This window comes from Carassius auratus, chromosome 25 (genome assembly GCF_003368295.1).
Source record: "Carassius auratus strain Wakin chromosome 25, ASM336829v1, whole genome shotgun sequence".
In the NCBI taxonomy this organism is placed as follows: domain Eukaryota; kingdom Metazoa; phylum Chordata; class Actinopteri; order Cypriniformes; family Cyprinidae; genus Carassius; species Carassius auratus.
The window spans coordinates 18,621,873-18,649,778 of record NC_039267.1 but is presented as its reverse complement, the minus strand read 5'-3'; the positions used below and the strand labels follow the sequence as shown (position 1 = coordinate 18,649,778).

Sequence of the window (27,906 nt, the reverse complement as noted above, 5' to 3'; positions counted from 1 at the left end):
TGTGGATTTTATTGAAAAAATGTTATACAATTATTGTGCACCCATGATTTTTCTACAATCTAGAGTATCTTTTGCTGCTGAATTATCCACTTACCTAGTTTATAATATTATTTTTGTCATAGATTATGATTATATATTTTTTATTTTGTTATATTTCATTAAAATGAAGTTGTGTTTATGTAGTAGATTGTGACTAATGATCAGGTCAACACAGAGAAGTACAGAAATTCTACATTGATTTAAAAAAGAAAAAAAATCTGTGCTGGTAACGGATTGGATCGGTATCGGAAGATACTCAGAATTTTTGGGATCAGATTGGTTCTGAAAAAATTGTATCGTTGCATCCCTAGAAATATTTGACCCTGGTATTATATTATATCACGTTGTGCTTGTGCCATATACAGTACATCTGAATGTGAAATTATAATTGACAACAGCAATAATGTAAATATTAAAATAAACACTCAACTTTGTTGTAACAAAAACAAAAGTTTTAGTTGTTAATCAAATAAGTCAAGTGAACAAAGTTCAAATATTAAACTGTTTAAAAGTTTAAACAAACTGATCATCAAGACCATTTAACCTGAGAAGCATAATATAAATGCAATTAAATATAAGCTCTTAATACAAACAACAAAGTGCAAATCAAACCTGTTCTATATACAATTACACAGCAAAGCCATACAATGACCCTGAATATACAGTTTCTTCATTTAAACATTCATTGTGGTGGCTGTATTTCCCAGTATATAATTTTTGACCAAGCTGTGCTTCATCATCTCCCACAAGATGGCACAATAGGGCAGTATACAGCAATAAGGTTTACAGGTTTCCTTTTTTTTAAATTTACTTTTTGAGCAAATCAGAGACTACTGAAAAACCTTTCAATGTAATCAGGGAACACATGTCAGTGTGGTAAGATCCTTGTTTACATTTCCACAACATCTCCATATTTAATGTGCATCGTTAGATGCATTTTCATAAAATAACCAAAGTTTAAAAAGAAAACAATTGCACCAAGATATATAAAAAAATAAAATAAAATACAAACTTAAAGAAACTTAAAGAAATAACAACTGATCAAATTGCGGGGAACGTAATATCTCCCATAAAACAACAGAAACAAACAAAATAATGGTCACTGTCACGTATTTTGTGGTGACCAGTGGAAATATCAGTAACTCAGTAAACGGATTTGATTTCATTTCAAACCACATGACGACTACCTGGAAGACTGGTTGCTCAACTAGCTAAATGGTTCTTCTGAAAACTGCTACAACTATAGATGCTTCACCTTAGAAAGGGGGATTCCAACACACAAAATTTGAATGGCACACTGATAAAACACATTCTAGCATTCTGTTTAGATCTGTCATATATAACACACATTGCAACATCTAAAAGTTTGAAATACGTTCACTTGATATCATCGAAACACAAAAGTCCAAACGATGGAAACATGCCTTCAGTTCACACTACTTAAGTGTGACTCCAGCAACTAATGACTTGAAACATGCATTTGACAGAAGTCTGAATTGGAGTGTACAGGAGAGACCATTGTGGGTCGTGATTTTTTGGGCGGTAGTCTTGGGAGCTGGGACTGACTCCTATCTTGATCAGTCTGGTTTGAAACCACCTGATTGGGTCGTGATTTTTTGGGCGGTAGTCTTGGGAGCTGTGACTGGCTATTAACTTGATCAGTCTGGTTTAGAACCACATGATTGCATGGGACTGAAGATACGAGGATGGGTTTATCTGCAAAGTCAATAGGTGGTTGGGAAAAAATGCAGTCTGAAGACCCCCAACTGTTTGCCTCCTCAATGCATGAAGGAGGTGGGGGAAGTGGCGAAGAGTCAGGCGTGTAGAAGAACATAGATGGGGGCGGTAGAGAAAGAGACATGGCATCTTCTGGAGGAAGGGGAAGGGTGGTGTTCATGAGACTCAAGTTTGAGTTTTGTGGTGCTGTGGCCGCCATCTCCAGCATCCTCTCCACAGACTGATGCTCCTCTTCTGAGAGGTTGTCGTAATACGAAGGTCTCCGGTCACCTGGTGATGGTGGCACATAAAAGTTGACCGGAAACTTGTTTAGCTGGCGATAGGATTTAAACGAGGAAGGTGACGAAAATGGATCTTCTACGATGAGATCCAAAGGTTGGGTCTTTGGTGGTGGAGCTGGAGCAAGGCAAAATGGGACATCCTCCTCTGGAGGTGAAAGCTCATCCTCTTCTTCGGTACAGGGAGGAGGTGGAGGGGGTAATTCTTGGAGATTCAAAGAGTGGATACTGGATGAATCTGTTATGGGTGGTTGGTATGGAGGAAGCCAATCGTCAGACACCGCTGATAGGGGTCTACTAACACATTCATTTTTCAACGAAAGAGTCTCTGCTGAAAGCGGTGCAGATTCTGGGTGTAGTAAATTATCTGGTCTTTGTACAGGTGCACTGGCTTCATCCTTCACTGTGGTTCCTGGTTCTTCAGGAGTAGCTTGTGACAATAAAGAGTTGGAATTTAAGTGGGTGTGCTTTGAAAGTGGGGAATTGGATGAGGTAATGGTAGGGATGTGTTTTTCGTTGCTCTGCTTGTAGGTGGTGTTGCCTTCTGTCTGAAGCTTTGTTGAGGTTTGATTGTTGTGTGCTGATGGTGGTAAGGGTACACACTCCGTCTTGTTTACTGGAAGCAGTTCTATTGGACGTTCTTCACCCAGGGGTATCTTTGGGAACTCATCTCCCTTGGCTACAAGTCAAGCAAAAAAAATTAAATAAATAAATAATAAGAGTTGTTATAATAGTCTAGAATTGCATAAAACCACAGTACACTCTTTAGATTTTTTTTTTTTCTTTTTTTTCAAGGTTCAGCAAGTAACCCTCTTTTAATCAAGGACCATTTTTATTGTGGAGCTAACCACATGGGTCTTAATGTTAGATTATAGCGGGGTCATCAACTCTGGACTTCCACTTTCCTACAGAGTTTAGCTCCAACCTGAATGCAACACACATACCTGCAACTTTGTAGTAATCAAGAAGACCTTGATTAGCTTGTTCAGGTGTGTTTAATTAAGGTTGGAGCTAAACTCTGCAGTTAAGTAGATCTCGAGGTCCAGAGTTGAGGGCCCCTACATTATAGCTTTGTGAAAGCTTCTAACTTCTTTGAGTCACCTGTCCAAATGATTTTCTAAACATCTATGGCATAAGATGTGCTTTGTGGAAGCTTCTCTAACCTGATCCTTTATTTTTGAGTCTTCACCAGGGATTCTCAACTCTGGCCCTAAAGGTCCAGAGTTTAGCTCCAAATGTTTGCTCCTTGATCAAATTCACCTGCCAGAAACTTTCTAGTAATCCTGAAGTCCTTGATTAGCTTATTGAGGTGTTTGATTATGGTTCGAGCTAAATACTGCAGGAAAGTGTATCGTGGGTGCCAGAGTTGAGAACCCCTGTTCCACACTTTATGACTCCAAAAGACATTCAAAATTTTGTGAACATGGCTTCCTTAATTATTCCCTCTGGTATTTGCTCACTCAGAATGGTCTCATTTACAAGAAAACACATTCTGTCTTTTACCTGGAGGAGGAAGGTCAAGCTTCATCCTGCGGAGTTCTGACATAGACGACTGTAGGTGCTCAATCACTGCATCATCGCTCATGTTGAAGGAAGAAGCAATACGCTCCTGCAGAAACTCCCTCAGGTCCTCCAGAGACATCTTCAGAAGACACTCTGATGGAAAACAATGAGGCTTTAGACTTCATAAGCTTTTAATTAAGCTCATCTAAACTACCCAAACATGAAAATTAAAGAACTTCCGCCTGATAGAAAATCTTGGCAGCTGATTTACCACCACAACTTGTTTTTGAGCACTACTGCCCAAATTAAACATAGTTTTAACAGTTTACCAGAAACTATACAGTTATATGCTGTACAACAGCTCATGTGGGTCTATAGAGGTCAAGAGTGGGATTCATTCTTACTTTTGTGCAATTTGAGGAGCGTGTAGGCCATGGCGGTCAGAACTTTTTCTCCTTCTAATATGTAGATGTCCCAAAGGCGCAGGGTGAGTGTAAAGGGTGTCTATATAGTAGAAACACAACAGACTCAAGTCATCAACCAGCTAAGCAGAGCTCCAACATGAATAAAACATTGACACAGGATTCTCTAAAGGGTTCAGCCCGACCATATGAAACTTTTAGCAGATGATGTTTCCAGTCTTTTTCACACAAAAACTTGCTGACGTAATTCTCACTGAGTATTCAGCACAGAGTTGCAAAATTTGGACTCTCTTTGGATTCGGCTGGTGAAAAATTATGTCCTGTCGAGGCAAGGACACCGACAGGGTGGTAAATAAGACCTTCTGTCCAGGGCCTGGACAGGATCAAAGAGAGGTGGTCAAGAAAGAGAGCACAATTTCACCATTTATCTACACCTAAAAGGTCCATATTTATGAGTGGTAATAGGTGCAATTACAGTACCACTATGAACCTTTTAGGGGTACATAAGCTACAAAGATGTATCTTTAAGGTTACTACCCAGTTACAAGCTGATGAACCCCTAAATGTAATTTTTTTTTATATAAATTTGTTAAGGTTGCATTGTGGCACTTTTATAATGGACTGGAAAACCTGTTCCAACACAACGCCACTTATAGTAATACAAGAAAAAGAGAATGTTTGTGACAATTTTTTAGATTTCTTTGTGATTCACTGAAAGTTTCAACTCCACAACTGACACCTTTACTAATGCTTTAAAAACAGTGAAAATGATGCCTCACCCTGTCAATAAAACACTGAAGGAACCATTTGGTTGTGTAGATACCAGTGGACATCTGTTCTTTTTCCTGAGTTGAAGAAAACATTTGAAAAATTTAGAAAGTGCTTATACTTTGTTAAAGTCAAACAACCCGGGTTTAAAATAAGAAATCTCACCAAGTGTTTCCTCAGTTTGGAAAGGAGTTTGGACAGTATTTGGTCATGATGAACCTGAAAACGGTGGAGTTTGGGAAACCCCGGGATGAAGAATCCTTTAAGAATCCACAGAGGAAGACACAGAGATTTATCACCAATTACAGAGTCTACTACAAAAACAAAGAGATGTATTTATCTACAAACAGATTCCGAGAGACTTACTCACCATGCATGGCATGTTTCTGATTGGTCAGTAGCTGTGATAAAGCCCAAAATGCATCTTCCTCATTCATGTACATGAGCAGAATGGCAGCGACCTGACTCATGCCCTGACAGTAGCTCACTTCCTACACAAAACCACATAACCAGATAGACTGAGTACACATTGTCACAAACATTACTCAAGATTCACACATAGATAGAGAATGGCCTAAGGATTAATAGTGCCGATTTCACCAATAACAAAACAATAACTTTATAGTACTTTTCTTTTCAATAGAAAGAACACAAGATGAAAGAGGTTAAATTCAAAGTCCCATGCTTCTCTCCATATCTCTCACTCACTCAGTCTCTCCTTCCCCCCACCATCACCCTCTTCTTGCCCAGTTGACCCACGTTCTACTAGACAACATCGGGAAGGAAAAGGAATATAGTACCATTTCCGGTTTCTTTGAGACTGACGCGCTCCTCGTTTTTTTTTTTTTTTTTTGCAAACAATGAAATTTATGTGCATGTGTCCCAGTTGGTTTGTCAAACATCCTGTCAAACCACTATAAAAAACAATTTCTTCCATTTGTCTTGTCCAGCTTCTAAATCATCTATATTTAGGGTTAATTCCCAGTAGGTTCCCAGTAAATAAATAAAATAGCATATCATGCAATTAGCACCAGACAGACATCCTCTATTATTGTCCAAAAGACCCTGGTCACCCATAACCAGTGGGCAACATCAGAGTCACTGTCTCTGGATTAGTCGTTCTCCAACCAGATTCTGCACACACTAGGTATATTGTTTCTAAACCTTGTGAGCTGCCTCGCAGTCTACTGCCACTAACTTCTAAATCAATATTTCTCTCATTTTGTCTGTCTTGAATAGTTCGCCTTCTTCACAAAGGATCCTGCTGTTAGATAAAGCCTATAATGGTTTGTTGGTCTTTCGGCCAGATCGAACTGGTTTGTTAGCTGGTTTGTAGTTGAGTAGTTGTTGGGGTTGGCAAAAGTCAGAGCCAGTCTGCAGATTTTGTGTTGTTAAAGACGATCATTATAATATATAACCAGCAAAGACTGAAACAGACTATGATTCCATACAGAAGGATATCAAACTTGTTCTAAAACCAGTTCTAAATCATGCATTGTTTTCATTTGTTTCCTAGCAATGAGGTGCATGTTATAAGTTCGCGGTGTTCAGAAAGACTTAATGTTTGATATTTTGGGACTGATCTTCAGTCGTTTAGTGCATAATGCCCAGATTTTCTCTGTAACCATTTACAAAGTCTATGATGCCTAGTGTTTTACAACCAGGTTTTAAGAGATATGTTATCCATTTTAGCTTTAAGTTTATTCCATTATTATCTTTAAGCACATACAATTGCAAACAAAAGGGATTACGGGAAAGTTAACCCAAAAACCACAAATGTTATCATCTGGGTTTATAGTACCTACTATTATTAACATGCGACCATTTGGGACACAGTTCTCCTTATCTTGCATTTTATACAGTACGGATGGTATTCACATTGGCATGTAGCCATGTCTTTATTCACTGATACAAATACAAGTTTTATTTTCAGGTTAGGGTCTACAGTCATTATATTTAGCTTATTGTAAGAACAATAGAAGTCGATGGGAAGTTGCCATTAGTGCAGTAATTGTGTGTGTGTGTGTGTGTGTGTGTGTGTGTGTGTGTTGACTGGGTGGGACACCGGACTGCCCTTCTTCCCCTCTGCACTGGTTCATCCAGTACATGCTGTTCTGAGTTACATAACACATTTACACACAAACATTCAAACTCTGTCAGCCTCTTACCGTGTTGTAGACTGAATACGCTGCCAGCACATTGAACAGGGCTTGCTGTCTGCAAAGGACAAAAAAAACAACAAGAAAAAAAGGTCAAACAAACTGTTCCCAATATATTAGATGATGGCTATTATTAAGATTTCAAATACTGTATCAAGTTTCAGTGTATGCAGTAACAAGGTCAATGACATGATGCTAATATTTCTTTTAATCTCACAATTCAGACATTTTTCTTGCAATTCTATCTTTATATCTCACAATTCTCACAGTTTTAGGTTTATATCTTACATTTCTGAATTTATATTCTTGTCAATGATTCGAGAACAAATAGATAATGGTGAGAAAAAAATAAAAATAAAAAAGTTATATATATTTTTAACCAATTACCTTTTTTTTTCATTTCTATGGCAGAAACATATAATATAATATATAATAATCGAAAAGTTGAAAAACTACCTTCTTTCCAGGAATTTACAGTCTTTAATTATATATATATAAATATAAATATATATATAAATATATATATATATATATATATATATATATATATATATATATATATATATATATATATATATATATATATATATACACACACACACACACACACACACACACACACACACACAAACATGTTTTTGAAAAGTTTCTTCTGCTCATCAAGCCTGCATTTATTTGATCAAAAATACAGAAAAAACTGTAATATTGTGAAATATTATTATAACTTAAAATAATAGTTTTCAATTTGAATATACTTTAAAAAAATAATTTATTCCTGTGATGCAAGGCTGAATTTTCAGCATCATTACTCCAGTCTTCAGTGTCACATGTAACATCCAGTCGATCACATGATTATTTAGAAATCATTCTAATATTCTTATTTATCATGAGTGTTGGAAACATTTCTGCTGTCTAATATATTTGATGAATAAAAGGTTAGAAAGAACTGCATTTATTAAAAAAAATACTATATATTCTAATCATATATTTTCTTTACTATCACTTTTTATCAATTTAACACATCCTTGCTGAATAAAATTATTGATTTTATTTAAAAAAAAGAAAGTAAAAAAATTACTGACCCCAAATTACTGACTAGTAGTGTATATTATTACAAAATATTTATATTTTAAAAACATAGCTTCTTCTTTTTTTTCTTTTTATTCATCAAAGTATCCTAAAAAAGTATCACATGTTCTGAAAAAATATTAAGCAGCAGAACTGTTTCCAACTTTGATAATGAATCATCATATTAGAATGATTTCTAAAGGATCATGTGATAATGATCCTAAAAATTCAGCTTTGCATCACAGAAATAAATGATTATTTAAAGAATAATAAATTTAAAAACAATTATTTTAAATTGTAATAATATATCACAATATTACTGTTTTTTTTCTGTATTTTTGATCAAATAAATGCAGGCTTGATGAGCAGAAGAAACTTCTTTCAAAAACATTAAAAATAGTAATGTTTCCAAACTTTTGGTCTGTACTGTATATATATATATATATATATATATATATATATATATATATATATATATATATATATATATATATATAAAAGACTGTAAATTCCTGGAAAAAGTAGTTTTTCAATTGTTCGATTTTATAAGAAATAGTGAAATAAATGTTTAATATTAAAAAAAATATTATCTTGAAAAACAAACTGTGGTATAACTGTGAGTCTCAAAAAATCTCAGATTAATTTGATTTTTTCATGTGATGGCAAGGTATAACCTATTCTTGGTCAATGATGTTTATGCCATCAGATAATTTTTTTAAATACATTAAATACATTTTGGGTAAAAAAGCTGCCATTTTCTATTAAAATATGTTTTTCCAAAATATATGAACCCAACATGAATCCAGTGATTATAAAAAGTTTAAAATGTGTCCTTTTTTCCCCATAATGGATCCATCTTTGTCAAAATTTTGTACAAAAAGCACTGAGGGACCAGCCCAAATCGAACAGCAAAAAGAAAAAAGCTCACAGTAGCAGTAAGGGTCCATTCATGCATAAGCCATCACATCAGGAGATGCTTGTTAATAATTCATAATGTCTGCAGACTTGAGATTTAGTAATGCAGAGCAAGACCCTTCATGAGAAGCCAGAGGAAAGCAGAATTGGGACTAGTGTGTTGTAGAAACACATTTAGGAGCAACGCAAACAAACAACAGATGTGTTAAAGAGCACTTCCGCCCCATATCCTCTTATTGGCTGCGCAGAGCTAATAAAAATGTAGAAGTCATTGCTCAAAGCTTCCATCCACCAGATACCCCATGCAGAGAGGCTGGTGGTTGATCTATGTCTGTTGTGGGTGTGCCGCCCATGCAAACCACATGGCTGAAACCTTTTCGTCATGCACTTTGTTCTACAAGCTCCTTTCAATTTGTTAAGTAAGCAGGATGACTATTAAATGTCAAATTTACTAAAAGGTTATTGAGGGGCATCTGGCCAACATTTGTTAAAAAAAAAATCATTATGCACTCATTTTCTGTCAAATTGTCATTTTAAAAATGGAAAAATAACCTAAATGTTTCTGATGTCTGTCAATTTTTAAGAGGATATACAATCCCAAGTGGGTCTTTATGATTTTCCTGTACAAAAGGTTTTCATGACACTGTGGCAGATCTTTCGTTGTTATGGACAACATCAAAGTATATATTTATTCTGGGCATAATGGTTAGAAGTCACCGGTTGTGTCATTTCCTGTGAGGCTGCTCACAGTAACAGGAAGTTGAACAAAAACTCAGTCACAAAGAGGAAGTAGCTCTTGTTTTGGTTAAGTTCACAAAGTCTGAGCACTTCATTTCAGAAACATCTTAATTCAAAACTCTTTATATTTGTTTGACTCAAAGTCTGCTTGCTAAACAGATCAGAAATCAGATCAGAACAGTCAAATGAAGATAAAGAAAGGCTTTCTTGTGCATGTGTAGGCATGAAATTGTGAAATATCTTACTTGACCCCAAAGCGTTCCATGAACATGATATGGTCTCTGAAGGTCCTGTTGACATCCAGGTCAATCTGCTTAATTTCTGTTGAATACTTCTTGGCTTGTTCCTTCATTGTCTACAACAAAATTAAAACAAAAAAGGTTGACAATGAACAATTTTGAATTTTAAATGCAAAATTTTAGCAAGCACTCATTTCCCAAGCACTCCCCTATCTGCCATTGGTCAGACAAACAGGTAGCCCCAACACAAACAAGTGCTGTAAATATAGCAATATACTCAAAGTAGGGATGCACCAAATGTTTGGCAACCAAAATTATTTGTCAAAAAAAAATAAAAAAAAAATAAGTAAATTCAGTGTCCGGCCAAATAAGTGAAAAGACTGAGTGAATTGTACAAAACAATGATGTGATGACATCAAATAGAGGTGTTCATAAAAGCAGCAAACATGGGGGTAAAGTTGAGTCTTATTTTGGCCACAACTTTCTCTGTTTTTTTTTTCTAATTTATTCTGCATAAATCTATTAATCAACCTCAGTCTTGATCAAAACTACCAAATATATATATATATATATATATATATATATTACATTTTAACTCTTTAATTACCAGGTTCATAAATGGTGTCACTTATTTGGGGGAAGATAAACACACAAAATGACTTATTTTCAATGTAAAAAAAGAGATTGTGGACTGGATATTTTGTTTACCTTTTATCACAGTCTTGGGCATGTCAAAGATTAGTAACAACATTGACTTTGATGCATTGTTAGTTTTTGTGCAGCATTAGATTTAAATTTTGTCTCCCTCATTTATTGTTCGTGGCTGTTTTTGCCCCATTTACTTCCATTATAACAGAATTTTTTGATTGCAAAGCCATGACACCATATAATCATCCATTCTTGACTGTTGGTGGTTTTTCCTGTTGGGAAGAGGTCAAATTTGTTGTTTTTACAGTTGATCACTAGGTGGGACCAACCCTTTAGATAGGCCTGTGCAAAAAAAGCTTAGTTTCTGGCTTGTATATGGAGTTATATGGAGTATAGCAGCAAATTATAGTGTGTGTGTGTGTGTGTGTGTGGGTGTGTGTGTTTGTGTGAGAGAGAGAGAAAGAGAGAGTGTGAGAGAGACCTTTGTGCACTTACTTTGATGTATATGAAAAAAATCAAAATACACCTCAGCACTCAGAACTATATGGAGTAAACAAAAAAAGAAGTGTATTTATGCACCTGCTGCCTTTTGATGGTGAAAAGTACAGACCAAACAAAACAATCATTTCTAAAACTTCAGTAAAAGTCAAGCCCTTTCTCATCTTGCTTGCTGCTCTTCTCACCTTCAAATGACCAGCAGGATGGCATGCAGGTTTTTTAATCCACGTACCTTGTTTTTTGTTTTGTCTGTACTTGTCACCACCATTAAAAGGCAGCAGGTGCATAAATACACTTACTTTGTTTTTGTTTACTCCATGTAGTTTTTTTTATTTTTCTGCGATATATATTGCGATATTTTTTCTTACAAACCAAAATGGAGTGAGCATACTTACATTCTCATTTTAAATGATTTAAATATCGACACCATTGTGTCAATTGTTTAATATGTACGAGGGAGAGAGAGCAAGACAGCGCTCGTGTTGTTTGAAGACGGCTCTCTCTCTCTCTGTCGCTCCCGCGTGCGTGCTCTCTCTCTCTCTGTCTCTCTTGCACGCACTCTCTCTTTCTGTCTCTCTTGCGCGCACTCTCTCTTTCTGTCTCTCTCGCGCTCTCTCTCTCTGTCTCTCTCACGCTCTCTCTCTCAGTCTCTCTCGTGCTCTCTCTCTCTCTCTCTGTCTCTCTCGCGCGCTCTCTCTCTCTCTCTCTCTCTCTCTCTCTCTCTCGCGCTCTCTCTCTCTCTGCCCTGTTAAACTTGCATGTGTTTTTCAGTCCTGTCAATGATAAACTTTCACTCTATGATGGTTAATCTGTGCGATTAATCTGCGAATCACATTCATCAAGGGCCGGGGAGCAGCTGGCCTGTACAGTTAATGAATAACAGATCAACTACGACAGCCTACATCGCACATCCTGCGATGTGAATATCGTGGATTCGTACATTGCGATATCGATGCTTAAACGACACATCGTGCAGCCCTACAATATAGTATGCTGTTTGTGGCGAGTGGGGCGGGGCCGAGAGGCGTGGGAATGAGGAGTGAGGCCAGGTGTAGTGATTGAAGATGAGCTGCACCTGCGCCCCACCGCCAGTATCGAGTCCCACGTAGGAGATGGAAGGATATAAAACTGGAGCGACTATAGTGAAGGACGAGAGAGGACCAGGCCTGGGCTATTATTTTATGTTTTGCTTTTTATTTTGTGCGCACCAGTCGTCCGCGAGGGGCTGGTGCGCTGTTTTGTGTTTATTTTTAATATTAAAGTGATTTTTGATTGTGGGCCGGTTCCAGCCTCCTTCTTCCCTGATGATTACAAAGGTCTTATCATTACACTGTTATACTCCATATACAAGTCAGAAACAAAGCTTTTTTAGCACAGGCCTATCTAAAGGGTTAATGGTCCAACCTAGTGAACAACCGTAAAAATTACAAATGTTACCTCTTCCCAACAGGGAAAACCACCAACCATCAAGAATGGAAGATTTTATGGTGTCATGGCGTTGCAATCAAAACATTTTGTTATAATGGAAGTCAATTGGGCAAAAACAGCCATGAACAATAAATGAGGGAGGAAAAATGAAAATCTAATGCTGCACAAAAACTAAAAATGTTGTTACTAATCTTTGACATGCCCAAGACTGTGATTAAAGGTAAAAAAAAAAAAAAAAAAAAGCCTTTCAGCCACAATTACTTTTATATTGAAAATAAGTCATTTAGTTTTTTCCCCCCAAATCAGTGACATCATTTATGAATTTGTAAATTAAAGTGTTAAAATCTTTGTTTTGTTTTTTTTTTAGTAGTTTTGATCATGACTCATAGGTTATATCATAGGTTAATATGCAAAAAATTATGCAAAAAAAAACAAAAAACAAAACAAAAAAATTATCTGATAAATTTTTACAGCAGTTTAATTTAGTGGATGTTTTCATCCTAAACATAACAAAAGGGTAGTGATTTTGAACAACGCACAAGAGTTAAGTCGTGTACAAGCCATACAAATAAAATCATTACATTACAGAGAGAGACTGTTTGGTACTGCATCACATCTTCGATGAGAAGAGGAAGGGGTGGTTTTTGCTGGTTACTGTATAATGATTGAAAATGCTAAATGGTCTTAAAAAATTAGTAAATAAACTGCAGAATGTAGTTTTCTAATACACGCATGAATTGCATGTATTAAAGCAATGCACAAGCTCACTTTGCCAGGGTTCAAAGACCAAAGCGCAAAGAAAATCTGCACTGAAAAAGTTTTAATCTTCCTGCAGATTTCCTTCCAAAATCTCTCCATCAACGTTCATAAGTTATTATTGTAATTTTACGATTTTGTAAAATAAAATTAAAAATACAATAATAATTATAGTAATAATTACAACAACTCTTTTAATACAATTATTATAGCATTAACAAAGTAGTTCAAATTGGGATTCTGTAATATTTTCTAATGTTTTAAAAGATTTTCTTCTGCTCAACAAGGCCACATTTATCTGTACAGTAAAAAAAATACATACCTGATTTAAGAAGGAGGCCTCAAAATGGCCAACAAATATTATTTTACTAACTTATTAATTTTAACTTCATCTGTGTTTTTTTTTTTTGGTATAATATCTGCTAGAATAAATAAAAAAAATGTTCAGTGTTAAGTAAATATTTCTAAATTGTTTTGTAATTGGTTCTTCCTTTGAAAAGCAGGACAAGACAGCAAGAAGCACATTTTGGCTATTTAATTTATGCGATGATATGGGGGAGGGGAATCATGAAAAACCATTTGGTAATTGGTATTCTGCCTTTTGTCTGTGTTTCAATTTGTTTGGTTTTGGCATCACCCAATAATTTTTATTTCGGCGGATCCTTAAAGCTGCGGTAGGGAACTTTTGACACTCTAGCAGTAAATAAACAGAACTGCTTGCGTCTTGCGGAAGAACATCGTAGCCGGAACTACTTCTCTCTGTTTATGTCTATGAAGAATCACAAAGGTACTGGGTTACTCCGCCGCGGTACCCCCGAAGCAATCTAAAAGATGGAGTTTCTGCAAATGGCAATAGGACACTGGGAGGAGCCAGAGGAGCTTGAATTTTTTCACAGATTATCTGTCTCATATTCTACTGTCAGGACATAATGACAGGTTTAATAAATATGTAAAAAATATTTTTTTTTACAAAAGTTCCCTACAGCACCTTTAACAGAATGTCAAACCACAAATGGCTTACTAATGGTTATCGCCACATATTATATATATATTTTTTAACATTGTCACTATAAACTGTTGTACAGATAGAGCTGCATTAACTTTCCACAGGAAAAACAACAACAGTATATACAGTACATAGGGTTGGAACTAGGGATGTCAACGATTAATCGATGATCATGAGAGATGCAAACGATGAAGGCTGTCGATGGTCGGTTAACAGATTTAATATTGGACTGCTTGCGGCTCATGCAATGACTGTATATAAATGCATCATCATTAATCCACAATGTACTAATTAAGTTTTTAATATAATTTAAACTTAAAACGTACGTTAAAATAGAAACAACACAAAATTATTCAACATGAAAAGCAATAGAAATGTAGTAACTAAGTCATTTAATCAGATAACTGCACTTTGCAGGGCTGCGGGACACATGCCAGATAGTCTATTCATTCCTACAACTTGTTAATTCGTTCCTACGACTTATCAATTTAAACAACATTTTCCAGAACCGAATCCAGCAGGATCAAATTAATGTGTACAACAGTGTTTTGCTGCATCAGCGTCAGTGTAAGCAGTTACTGCGCAGCGCAGTCACACACGCGCCACAGTTACATTTGGGATAATTTTATTTTAAATGCCATAATGTCAGAACATTGCAATTGTGTTTTAAAATACAACAACGAGCACCACAAAACCATTTAAAAAGGCGCATTCAGCGGTCTCCGTGCCAGAAAACAGTCAACAAAGTAAAATGATCTCAAACGTACAACACACTCTTTTCATTTTATCAAATGATCATAATCACATCTATTCATTTTTTAATCCTGCTACTAGCATTTTATTCAGACTAAAACCCCATTAATTCAAGTGAGAAAGCATTTTGTGTGTGTGTGTGTGTTTGTGATTTGTGACTGTGTGCATAAAATAGACACATTTTGCAGCATTATGGTTAATGATTAATAGATTAATTGATCGTTAATTTAAATGACAATCGATCATAGAAATAATCGATATTTTTCATCCCTAGTTGAAAAAACTAACATTATAATTTGGGATGAACTTCCCGTCTAATTAAATTCACAGTGAAAGTTTTTAAAACAATGCATGTTTAATAAAGGCTGATTTTACTTTTACATATTTAGAAAATTAGCAGGTTACTGATTGTCACTTCAGTGCACACTGTGTTTCGCCGTTACTTGAATTACAGTGCATCTAAACCAAACCATCAAACCTGCATCTAAATTTTAATTCCGGAACCTTCATAGCCACTGGTTTCCATTTAAGTGCAACACTTCTGTCACTTACATTCGTTAGAGCAGCAAACAAGTTATAAATATTACAGCTGCACCTAGATATATTTAGAAATTCAGATATAGATACACTTCTAGTTATAAATAAAACTCTTTAGAGCTAAAGATTCAGAAATGACTGAAAACAAAAGTAAGTTCTGGTACCATGATAACAGAAAGTAATCTGTTTTTTTAATGTTTTCAAGTTCTTTTTTTTTGTTTAGTATATATTATAATTCAGTAAAAATTATATTGTGAAATATTAATTTAAAATAACGGTTTTCTATTTTCATATATTGTAAAATGTAATTTATTCTTGAGATCAAAGCTGAATTTTCAGCATCATCACTCCAGTTTCACACGATCCTTCAGAAATCGTCCTAATATAATGATTTACTGCTCAAAAAACATTTCTGCTTATTATCAACGTTGAATTGTATTATCTATATTATCAATGTTTTTTTGAGATTCTTTGAGATATAGAAGTTCAAAAGAACAGCATTTATTTGAAAAACAAAAAACTATTTAACATTATAATATACTCTCACTTTTTATCAATTGAATGTGTCCTTGATGAATAAAAGTATTAATTTCTTTAAAAAAAAAATGAAAGAGAAATGACTGACCCCAAACCTTTGAACGGTAGTGTATAGCCTACCAGTTTTCAGTTTATCAGACTTTTAGTTTGCGATATAAAGACCGGGCAACTTAATGCAGCTTACTGTATTCTATCACCTTTTATTGTGTTATTTATGTAAAACCTTGGATCTTATGTAATAACTGTCAGACTACACAAAGCAAGCAAAGCAGAAAACCTTTGTTGTGAAATAAAACATTGTTGTGCCAAAAGGGCAGACTGGAGACAAAACACATCTGGCTAATTTAAACCCAAACAACCACACAGGACAAACCAAACCCAAACAAGCGAGTCGTTGAATAAATGAACATCAAACAGACACTTTTTCAATCAAAAGACCTAAAACATCTCACAAACTTGATTCCTACAAAGCTCCTACCTCGTATTTCCTGTAATTCGCTTCTTTCACATTTTTCACATCCAGCAGCAGAGCCCAGGCCTGACCGCGCAGCTTTAAGGGAATCCCCTTGTATACCCGCTTCATCATCTGCAAAATATGGGAAGAGGAAACAAACAGATGGTAAGATTTATTTTTGAGTCTCCAAGTTTCTGAGAGAGCAGAGCAGCCTTGAGGGGCATTATATAGGAATACAATGGCAGCAACAGCAACATTGTTAAGTTAAGCAATGTTAATGATACAAAAAAATGATACACAATTCATAATATAGTTGATTGAGCAAACTATTTTAAAACTTCTTCAAATGTGAGTCATCCAGTTAAACCTGGAGCGAAGTTACCTTTTCACTTGTGCAGTATTTGTCCCAACTTTTCACCATCTTAACCCATTTTTCCTCCCTTTCAACCTCCTGGAGTTTATACTAGGGAAACAGCACACTGAATTTTAATCTTACATCCAAAATATTCATAAAACAAAGAGGACATTCACCAAGAACAACATAATTCAATTGGCTAATTTCTCTAAACTGTTTTTTGCCATAAAAGATTTAACAATAATTTCAGCTGCAAAGAAAGACGATATCCTAATAGTCACCTTCTCCTCCGCTGCGGTCGGTGTTGGCAGTTCCTTTTCACTGGGAAAAACAAATTACAAAGAGGAAATGATTGTTTAACCTGTACAAGAATCAGAAGCTCCATTCAAATAACATGAGATTTTACTGTGGCTTTATGAAAAATAATCCTGACAACACGTTCTAGTGGTCAGTCAGTTAACCAAAATACACATAAAAGCCATATTCTTCATAACATAGTTCGCACATATTCTCTGATGAAACAGTTGAGCGTTTAACATCTTCAACTGAAGAAAGAGGTTATTGTGTGTTAAAACTGCCAGGACAGAGACTTACTGCAGGAAACCGAAGCGGTCCGTGACCTTGTAGATGCTGTAGTCTGCATCCTCCCATGGGTTAATGTGCACACCCTCCTGCCTGCCCTGCAACCGGCCCAACAAACAAACTGAGAAACTGGAGCAAAGGCAAAAGACCCTCAAACCAAGAGATGACTGGAACTCTTAAAGTTAAAGGAATAGTTCACCAAATTTTCTCCAGTCGAAAACGTTGTCTTGTATGAATTATGAGAGATATATTTACATATAAAGCCCCGTTTACAAGCCAAAACAGTCTAAATTAGTTCTGATATGGATTTTGGACTTTTTCACTGAAGGGAACATTATTATGGATTACGAATGTGTGATGGTTTAAAGTTAAAATGCCTTAATGGTGGATTTGCTTCTTACAATCACGCAGCTTTTCTCTTCACAAGATGTTAATTAATGGACTGGAGTCTGGATTACTTGTGGACTCTCATTCTGACGGCACCCATTCACTGCAGAGGATTCACTGGTGAGCAAGTAATAACTTTTCCAGCAATTTTATATTTATTTTGGGTTAACTATTCCTTTTAAGGAAGAATGTTTGAAAACGCCCCACTTCTTGAATCGAACAATTCAGATCTCCAAAATAAACAAGAGTTGATACAAGAAACCCCCAGAATCTAAAATTTCTGCTAACAGATTATATTTCTGTCTATCCTGAACATCTAATCTGTCTCCACAGCCTTATCTAAAGGTATCTGAAGAACGCTGAGAACTTCCAAATATGCAGTAGTCAATATTTGAGCGTAGCAGCAATGTTAGCATGACATCCAGCTGTTGTCTGTCAAAACACTTCCTCCTCCAAAGATTTTGGCTGTGTCCGAAAGCTAAAACTTGCTGGTTTTGCAAGCTGTATATGGAAGCATGAAGGCACAAAGGATTGTCCAATGTTCACATAACATAGTGTCTACTAAGATCTGGCCTTCTCCTGGGAAAGCTTCTGTGAATGCACTTATTGGCGCTTATTGCTTCAGAAAAATCTAGTTAAGGTTACATGATATAGTCAAGTTTTTATAAATTGGTCTCTGAATAAAATTTTAATATATTGAGTGACCTTACATAGATTTTTCAAAGGCAATATGTTTGCATGATTTTTTAAAGTTACATTAACATATTCAAATGTACAGTATGCCGCACAGATGTACCTTCAATAATATCCCACAAGCCTGTGTAGGCAGTTTATACACAATAAACTGCCATCTGATGGAGCAATTAAAAGCAGAAGAAACTAATACAGAGATATTTACATTTGAACTTGGTCTTATCTAAATTTAATTTGAATGAGTTTCAGATAAAAGTCCTGCAGAGTTCTGCTCCAACCCCAATTAATAAACAAACCTGAACTAGCTAATCAAGGTCCTCAAACTCACTAGAAACTTTGAGGTAAGTGTGTTGGAGTTACACTATGGACACTGACTCTCCAGGAGCAAGACTGGACACCCCTGTTTTAGATCACAACTTTTGGGTAGTGTTGCCTAGTGGCTAAATATCTGGGATAGTTGATCCATGAGCTATCACAATCATTCTCTTGAGCAATAAAAAATACACTCTATGCTACTCCAAGCAGTGGCATAGCCTCAAATAAGGGTTTTGCAATTAATCGGGGGAAAAAAAGGGTTCGATTTTGATTTTGGCCTCTAACGATTATGAAAATGCAATAATCCAGATTAAATGATTATCACACCCCATTCCGCCCCCTTTCGCAGCGCTGCACTTTCATTCTGCCATATAAGACCAATTTCCCGTGCCAATCAGTAAAATCGTGTAACGTGACATTTGCAAAATGGGACATGCTTGATTCATCAAAGTATAAAGCGGATTCCAAAAAAGTTGGGACACTGTACAAATTGTGAGTAAAAAAGGAATGGATTAATTTACAAATCTCATAAATTTATATTTTATTCACAATAGAATATAGATAACATTAAATGTTGAAAATTAGATATTTTGAAATGTCATGCCAAATATTGGCTCATTTTGGATTTCATGAGAGCTACACATTCCAAAAAAGTTGGGACAGGTAGCAATAAGAGGCCGGAAATGTTAAATGTACATATAAGGAACAGCTGGAGGACCATTTTGCAACCTAACAGTTCAACAAGATTGGGTGTAAAAAGAGCCTCTCAGAGTGGCATTGTCTCTCAGAAGTCAAGATGGGCAGATGAATGCTGTGGTGAAAAATAGTGAAGCAATATCAGAAAGTGCATAATATCTTCCAAAGATTCAAAGAATCTGGAACAATCTCTGTGCTTAAGGCTCAAGTCCAGAAAACCATCCTGGATGCCCCTGATCTACGGCCCTTAGACGGCATTGTATCACATACAGGAATGCTACTGTAATGGAAATCACAACATGGGCTCAGGAATACTTCAGAAAACATTGTCGGTGAACACAATCCACCGTGCCATTCGCCGTTGCAGGCTAAAACCCTATAGGACAAAAAAAGCCATATCTACACTTGGTCCAGAAGCCCAGCCGTTTTCTCTGGACCAAGACTCATTTAAAATGGATTTTGGCAAAGTGGAAAACTATTCTGTGATCAGGCAAATCAAAATTTGAAGTTCTTTTTGGAAAACTGGGACGCCATGTCATCCGGACTAAAGAGGACAAGGACATCCCAAGTTGTTATTAGTGCTCAGTTCAGAAGCATGCATCTCTGATGGTATGGGGTTGCATGAGCGCATGTGGCATGGGCAGCTTACACATCTGGAAAGGCAGCATCAATGCTGAAAGGTAAATCCAAGTACAAGAACAACATATGCTCCCATCCAGACGTCGTCTCTTTCAGGGAAGACCTTGCATTTTCCAATGACAATGTCAGACCACATACTGCATCAATTACAACATCATGGCTGCGTAGAAGAAGGATCTGGGTACTGAAAAGACCAGCCTGCAGTCCAGATCTTTCACCCATAGAAAACATTTGGAGCATCATAAAGAGGAAGATGCAACAAAGAAGACCCAACTAGAAGCCTGTATTAGACAAGATTGGGACAACATTCCTATTCCTAAACTTGAGCAACTTGTCTCCTCAGTCCCCAGACGTTTGCAGACTGTTATAAAAAGAAGAGGGGATGCCACACAGTGGTTAACATGGCCCTGTCCTAACTTTTTTGAGATGTGTTGATGCCATGAAATTTAAAATCAACTTATTTTTTCCTTAAAATTATAAATGTTTCTCAATTTAAACATTTGATGTCATCTATGTTGTATTCTGAATAAAATATTGAAATGTGAAACTTCCACATCATTGCATTCTGTTTTTATTCACAAATTTTATAGTGTCCCAACTTTTTTTGGAATCGGGTTTGTACATATATTCATTTAAAAGCATGAAAGAGAACTTGTCCTGCTCCTCAGGAAGAGATATGCGACATGTAAAGTCATCTCTTAGCTCAAGGTGCACACCTACAGGAAATGCATATTTGATATCTATCACTATCTATAAATAAATCACTCATATAAAGTTTTGTCACCCTCATAATCATGTTAAATAACCGTGATTACAATATTGACCAAAATAATCATGATTATGCTTTTTCCATAATCAAGCAGTCCTACCTCAAATCATGGCATCTCCAAAAGGACTGTTTACTGCAAAATCATCTGATTTGATTAATGACCACTTACTATTTTAATTGGGCTACTTTGTCAATATGCATTGCTGACAATCATTAACCAGTTTCCCCTTGTCTGGACATCGGCTCAACCAAAGATCAAAACTATAGAACAGTCAGAAGGTAGACAACTGAAAGGATGTAACTTGCCTTCTCATATTTTCTGATGATCTCAGCCCGTTCTTCCGCTATTAGAGTATCAATGTCCTTCTTCATTTCAAAATCTGGGAAAGGAACAAAACAAACAGAAGACTTTCAGTAAACTGGCTCATCTAGGCACGGGCAAATTTGTTTCTTAGAGTCTGAATATGATGCTTTACTAATCAGGTCTGCTTGGCTGAAACACATGAAAATGATCAGGATGCATTCACATTCCATCAGTATTATCCAAGTTCTGCCTGAAGCCAACAGACAAGTGCTGTGATGTCAGCTAATTCTTCAGACAACATTCTTGTGCAGGACAAACTCACAGAGTGCACAGGGACACCAGGACTTAAGTCACATGGGCAATCCATCAACTATTACGCACCGCTGTGCAGACCATCGATTCAGCATGTAGATGAACCAATGTGGTCAGATTCAGTCACAAACCCAAGCTTTGATGGGAATTTGATATTTGAGCAAGGACATTTTTGGTCACAATTTATTTTAAAGTCCAATTCTCCCTATCAACAAACTATTAATTTTTCTTCAAACTCCTTATATGCAGCTTATAAATAGGTATTAAGGTAGATGTTAAGTTTAAATATTGTATAGAATTAGGGATGTAGATTAGAATATGGTCTTGCAGAATAAGTACTAAAAATAAACAGCCAAGATGTTAATAGGTATGGTAATAAGGAACTAGCTGATAGTGAGAATAGGTCCCTACTAAAGTGTTACCAAATGTTTGGTTCTGTGCTGGTCACTAGCCCCACTGTTCAAGATAATCAGGCCATTTCAGGGTGAATGAACCATTAATACGTTGTCTGTTAGTCAATTTGAATACAAATGCAACTCAAAAGTGTGTCCAAAAAAGTTTCCTCTTGTTTGAGGAATCAAATGAACTATATCCAAAATTGACAGAGCAGGACTTTCACAGCTGATACTTTCCTCCATGTGTTGAAAACTGTCGAGGTCTGTTAGTTCACATTCTCTGTGGACAGGTGGGACTCTTACAGAGTCTACAGTTCACCAGACAACTGCTCTGCCGAGACACATGGCCACCTTTCTCTGTTTAACCACCTGTCCCACTTAGATCATGGAAATCTAAAATTCCCTTTCATACTTCCCTTCACTCTCGGGAAAAAAAGGCTAAAAATTTTACCTTTAGGGGTACAGCAGCTTGTCACTGATACAGGACCCTTATTTTACCTTATTTACCCCAATGTATACATTATTAAAGGAACATATTAGCCTACTACATTAAGGTACTAATAGGCACCTTCAGGGGTAGAGAATGTGAAAAAAACAAGATTTTGTACCCATAAAAGTACTTTAAAAATATATATATTTTTGTTCCTGACAGTATTTTAAACTTCTTAATGTGATAGACTGATGTTTTCTTCTGTGATATACTGCATAATGTAGAAATAAACAGCCCACATCTCCTTTCACTTTCATTATATGTAAAACATTGGAGTTAGCCTACATTATTCAGCATTCGTTCATTTGTGTTCGACGGAAGAAAAAGAGTCATATGCTGTTCAGATTTTCAACATGTAGGCTAGATGATTAAATAATGAAACAACACTATCCTCAACCTCTTGAGAAGTCAAATGAGCCACAATAAACAGATCACAGTCTTAAGACTTGATCTTGTGCTAAAAACACTTTGATTTCTGTAGGGAAAGGCTTCTCTGAGAAGCATTAAGTCTCCCGTGAGCTGACCAGAGAAAACAGGTCACAGCTAGCAAGAGATGCAAGCATAATTTATTTACCACAGTGAGTCTCGTCTATGACTTGGGGAACTTAATGGCTTGACAGAAATCATGTGATCAAAAATGTGGGCCACTACAAGTAGGCCTTGTGATCAGTGTTGGGCAGTAACGCATTTCTTAGTTACTCTTTACTGTAATTTGATTACTTTTTTAGTAACAGAAATTTAATGCGTTATAATTTTAGAAATAGTAATTAGAGTAGTTACAAGCTGAGGTCTCTATACGTTACTGCAGCATTACATTGCTGACAGAATGCAGTGTTTTATAATCTAGAGATGGTAAAAAGGATGTAGTAGGCCTACACGCACTGTCAAGTCAAGTACCAGTGTATAAGAGACCTGCTCCAGCGAGCCCCTACGCAACATCAGCGCGGGAGAAGATGCACGAGTGCTGGTGCAAGAGGGTGGACACTCGTATGTGCGGGAGAACAAAATGATTCATAGGACTACCGAAAATAGAAATATCTAAAGATAAAATATCTAAACAAATAAATGGTTATTCATCTATTGCACAAATAAATGGGAAGTTTCTTAAAAAGGGGAAGTCGTGGCCTAGTGGTTAGAGAGTTGACTCCTAACCCTAGGGTTGTGGGTTTGAGTCTTGGGCTGGCAAAACCACGACTGAGGTGCCCCTGAGCAAGGAACCGAACCCCCAACTGCTCCCCGGGCGCCGCAGCATAAATGGCTGCCCACTGCTCGACGTGTGTGTGTTCACGGTGTGTGTGTGTTCACTGATGTGTGTGTGCACTTTGGATGGGTTAAATGCAGAGCACGAATTCTGAGTATGGGTCAGAATATAACACACGTTTGCAGCGTTGAGCAATGCAGTGCTGAAATTTGCATGCTCACAAATCCTCTCATTGTAATACACGAATTGTAGACATTATGAAAGATGATGTTTATTGTGTTAGAACAGAGATTTATGAGATTGCGATGAACTGAGATGTCTTTTAGAGATTATAAATGCAGCGCTCTTTGCTGGCATTCTGCCATCCAAACCATGCACGCAGCAGCATCTTGCTTTAGTTAAAAATAACTGTTCTGTGAATGTTGATGCTGTTATAACATATTTATTAGGAGCGTGTAGCTTATGCTGGGATTTCATAAATTTCATGGAGAAAAAAGTAACTTACCAAGTAATGCAACTAATTACTTATTACTTTTGAAATAAAGTAATCATAACAGTAACGTGATTACTTTTAAAAGAAATAATCAGTAATTAGTACTTTGATTACATTTTCAGAGTAACTTGAGCAACAGTGCTTCTGATGTCAGTAGAAACGTCCTTCCTTGTGCAATAAATGGTACTTAAAACTATGAACCATTTTTCTTTAGGTTTAACAAAATAAACAGGTGTCTCACCGTCCAAGCAAAGGTTAGAACCAAAGCTCTGCTTAAAACTTCTCATGAAACTAAAGAAGACAAGTTTCCCACAGGTCTTAAGAAATGACCGCATGCTTCCAATTATAAGTCTGCTGCGATGCAGTCATTCTTTGAAGTTTCAGATGAAACCAGTGGCACAATTTGAGTGCAACTATGTGAGATGCTAAAGGTCTAAGGTCTAAGTGAAACAAAATGTTAATAATTCAGACTTTTTTTTTTTTATTTATTTATTTTTTTTATCCATTTTTGACACAAAAGCATAATGGAATAAGAAGCCTTGAATGTTAAATTTTGATTTACACAACTACAAAATGCATCATGCATTACTTCTTTAAACGAAATGCAAGCTCTAAAGCCACAGTTGGATCCTGTTGAAAAGACCATGGGATGTACAGCCAAAGCCATACAGGTGTGTCACCACCACCAGGCTGTCATTTGCACAGCAGGAGCGTTTCCTTTGTTAAAACAATTAATCACAGGTCAGCGGCAGGAGGGCAATGAAAAGGTGCTGATGGGGAAAGATCTGTGCTCAATTCAGCAGATTTTACTGGAAGTAGCTAATATGCAGACAAGAGCAATGCACATAGCAGAGATGCACTACAGTTTATATGGAAGTGTGAATATTCACCTTTGGGACAGCTTTGGGATCGTTTCGAGAACGACTTCAACAAACACTTGAACTTTCCCGTGTAGGTTATATAAAAAAAACTGTGTACAAAAGTGAAGTTTAGCCACATCAAGTTTCACATCAGGCTCAGACTTTCCCCGGACTGACCACGTAATTTGAAGATATGTAACCAAGCTGCAGAATCTCACCGAAACCCAAGAGTCAAACAGACAATAAATTAACACAAATAAATAGGGGTTTTGTAAGATCTCATGTACTGTATGCCATGGATCTTCTCAAACTGTCTGGAGTACAATATTGTAAAATCAAAACAATCAGCCTACATCACAGCCTACACGAGTTTAGCATGTGATACACATATGAAATATCCCTGGGAAACAAAAAGTGATTTAATAATTAAACACATAATGTCACAACTTAAAGTCCATATGACAATATCTTAAACGTATGTGCATAAGCCTAACTTAAACTCAACCAAACCGAGAGTAATTCATCACAGGAAATAGGAATAATATTTTCTTATATTAATATAGTGTATTTTATTTATATTTTTATATTTTTACAGTACGTTTTAATTAGTTGTATGGAGTAGGCTAGCAGGGCCGTAGCTGGGGTTGAAACTGTTTAATTTGTATGTTCGTTATATTTTTTTAATTGTGCTATTTACACAATGTTTAAGTTTTTTTCAAGTTTGTAGGTGTCCAGGTACAGAAAATGAATAACTGAATGTAAAATAGCACTGCATAGTCTTCAATGTAAAATAAATGATTTTGGGGAATAATATGTCACAGCTCGCTTTATTTTGCTGTACTCACTTGTGAAGTGAATTATAGTGCCCTGCACCGACTAGTAAAACAATATAAACAGTTACATCTGGTGTCTGAATAATTTTTGGTTTGTAATTTTAATAAGAATTTATCCACAGTTAAAGTAATTAAGTCAAGAGCAGTGAGTGATTTTCTGTCTTTCATCTTCTTGGATTACATTAAAGACACCGACAGCAAATGTTAAACCAGGCACGGTAACTTTAAGAGACGACTGTTTAACTTTCACTTACAGTTTTTTCGAACGCACTTTCCAAGACAGGTATTTTGACTGTGAACTGTAACAATTAATCAAAAATAGCCTTTTATTATTATTATTATAATAATAATTATTATTATTATTATTATTGATGGATCAGGCTGAGCCCTGTGCTTAGACACAATGAAAAACGGTTCATCGTGTTGCTCAAGTCTAGCAAAAAAACAACAAAAGCAAAGTTAAAATAGCTCAGCTTATTTCCCCGACTCTTCAACAGGGAAAACTCAATTGGCCTTTTCAACTCTGGACACCGAAGAAAAGGTGTGAGGTGTGAAAAATTTGAGCGTCTGGAACGTTTGGCCTCTTAATGTCACAAAGTTTTCATCAGAAGACCAAAAACCACTTTACAGAAACGCTAACCATTTTGCAGAGCTGTCCACCAAACTTATTGAGATGCTTTACAAACATTAAACATCTTACAGCTGCAGATATCCAAACAACTTTAAAAAAGGTCGAAAATTAGCCAGATATGAATTTTTGGTGATGAAAGATCTTTTCCAGCTGCGTGCACAAAGTTTAAACAACAGTATTTCTAGAAGCGACACAAAATGAGACAGAGCACGTAACCCATTATTAGATGACAGGCTGCAACATGTTACCTTCTTCCCAGATGATCTAATAGTGTATTGCATGCACAATGCAAATTAAGCAGTCTGCAAAACATGCTCAATGTCACAGTGCATCTTTCAATGCTTCATTTAACCCTCCAACATTATGACAAGCGAAATGTAACGATGTAAGGCTCATTCAAAGTGTCTCCGACACAATTATCCTCTTTCTGAGGTTACACATATGTGCAGCAGGCCACACATGTCAGTGTGACTGTGGTTCATTAGTTCTCACTGGAGGCTTTCAGAGAAAGAATCGCATGGTTTCCGCTGGCCCACATCCTCTGGTGAAAGTATTTTAATACAATGCAAAAGAACATCTAGTCCAGTGACTTCTGGCAACACCTTGAATGCGATATGAGGACACAGTGAAGGGTTTGATATTAGGTAGCTAAACACACAAGTGGAAACAGGCGTGGGCCACACCTTGCGCCCTGAAAGAAGGTAAGGAAGTAGGCTGGTGACCACAATGCATCCCGTCCTTCTGAAGTTCAAGGTTTCACCACGAAGCTCATGTCTCATGGGAGCTGCCAGCAAATGGCGTAGTGCACTGGAACTGAAGCACTATTTACCTTCTCATTTCCATTCTGAAAATAAGTCATTTTTCACATTTTAAACATTAAAACATATAATTAAAGTAGTTTTAGTGATAAAATGTTATTTTGGGAAGCTGAACGTGATCCGGGATGGATTTATTTGACATGCAAGAGTTCTAAAACAGATTTATGGCTGACACAATTCAGTTTAGATAAATAATGCGGGTTTTATTTGAGCTCTTGATGTAAATATAAAAGATAAAAGACTCCAACGGCAACATCAATCGCATTCACAAGTGTTGCAACTAAAGTCACATTAAGTTTATTTACCCGTAACTTTTAGTTGTGAACTGGCTATATTTTAAAACAAGACCAAGTTATTCTAGTGTCTAGACAAAATAAACACTTCTAAAGCAAGGCTCCAAGTAAGATCAATAGACTTTCATCCGAGTTGTTTCCACGCACGGGCGCGACAGTAACAACACCGGCTGATAAAAGACACTCTCATCAAACTGAGTGGGAACAAAACAGCAGTATAATCCAAAGAAATGTCTTACCTTTGAAAACAGACGCTCTGCGCTGCTCAGGCTGTTAGTAAATAACATGCGTGTTCATAGTGAAACCGCTCAGCGTGGACAGACGAGACTCCAGTTTTACTCTGACTGATCCGAGCGT

At 36.4% G+C, this 27,906-nt stretch overlaps 1 protein-coding gene across 1 annotated transcript; it reads right to left on the bottom strand.

Moving 5' to 3' along the window:
• Positions 1-27,906, bottom strand: LOC113043590 (USP6 N-terminal-like protein). Its single transcript, XM_026203074.1, has 14 exons — positions 27,789-27,906; positions 21,226-21,299; positions 17,433-17,518; positions 17,120-17,159; positions 16,866-16,946; positions 16,508-16,615; positions 9,873-9,982; positions 6,916-6,964; positions 5,118-5,238; positions 4,913-5,007; positions 4,759-4,824; positions 3,962-4,061; positions 3,558-3,710; positions 1-2,733 (listed from the first exon to the last, which is right to left on the bottom strand). Exons 2-14 carry the CDS (start codon positions 21,289-21,291, stop codon positions 1,499-1,501), a joined length of 2,310 nt encoding a protein of 769 aa, XP_026058859.1. The 5' UTR covers positions 21,292-21,299; positions 27,789-27,906; the 3' UTR covers positions 1-1,498.

Excerpts from the sequence above, each read along its gene's own strand:
- LOC113043590 (XM_026203074.1), bottom strand. The coding sequence starts at position 21,291 with ATGAAGAAGGACATTGATACTCTAATAGCGGAAGAACGGGCTGAGATC. Across the intron at positions 3,711-3,961 it reads GCTCCTCAAATTGCACAAAA|AGTGTCTTCTGAAGATGTCT; the intron begins GTAAGAATGAAT and ends GTTTTCCATCAG. Across the intron at positions 2,734-3,557 it reads GCTTGACCTTCCTCCTCCAG|CCAAGGGAGATGAGTTCCCA; the intron begins GTAAAAGACAGA and ends CTTGACTTGTAG.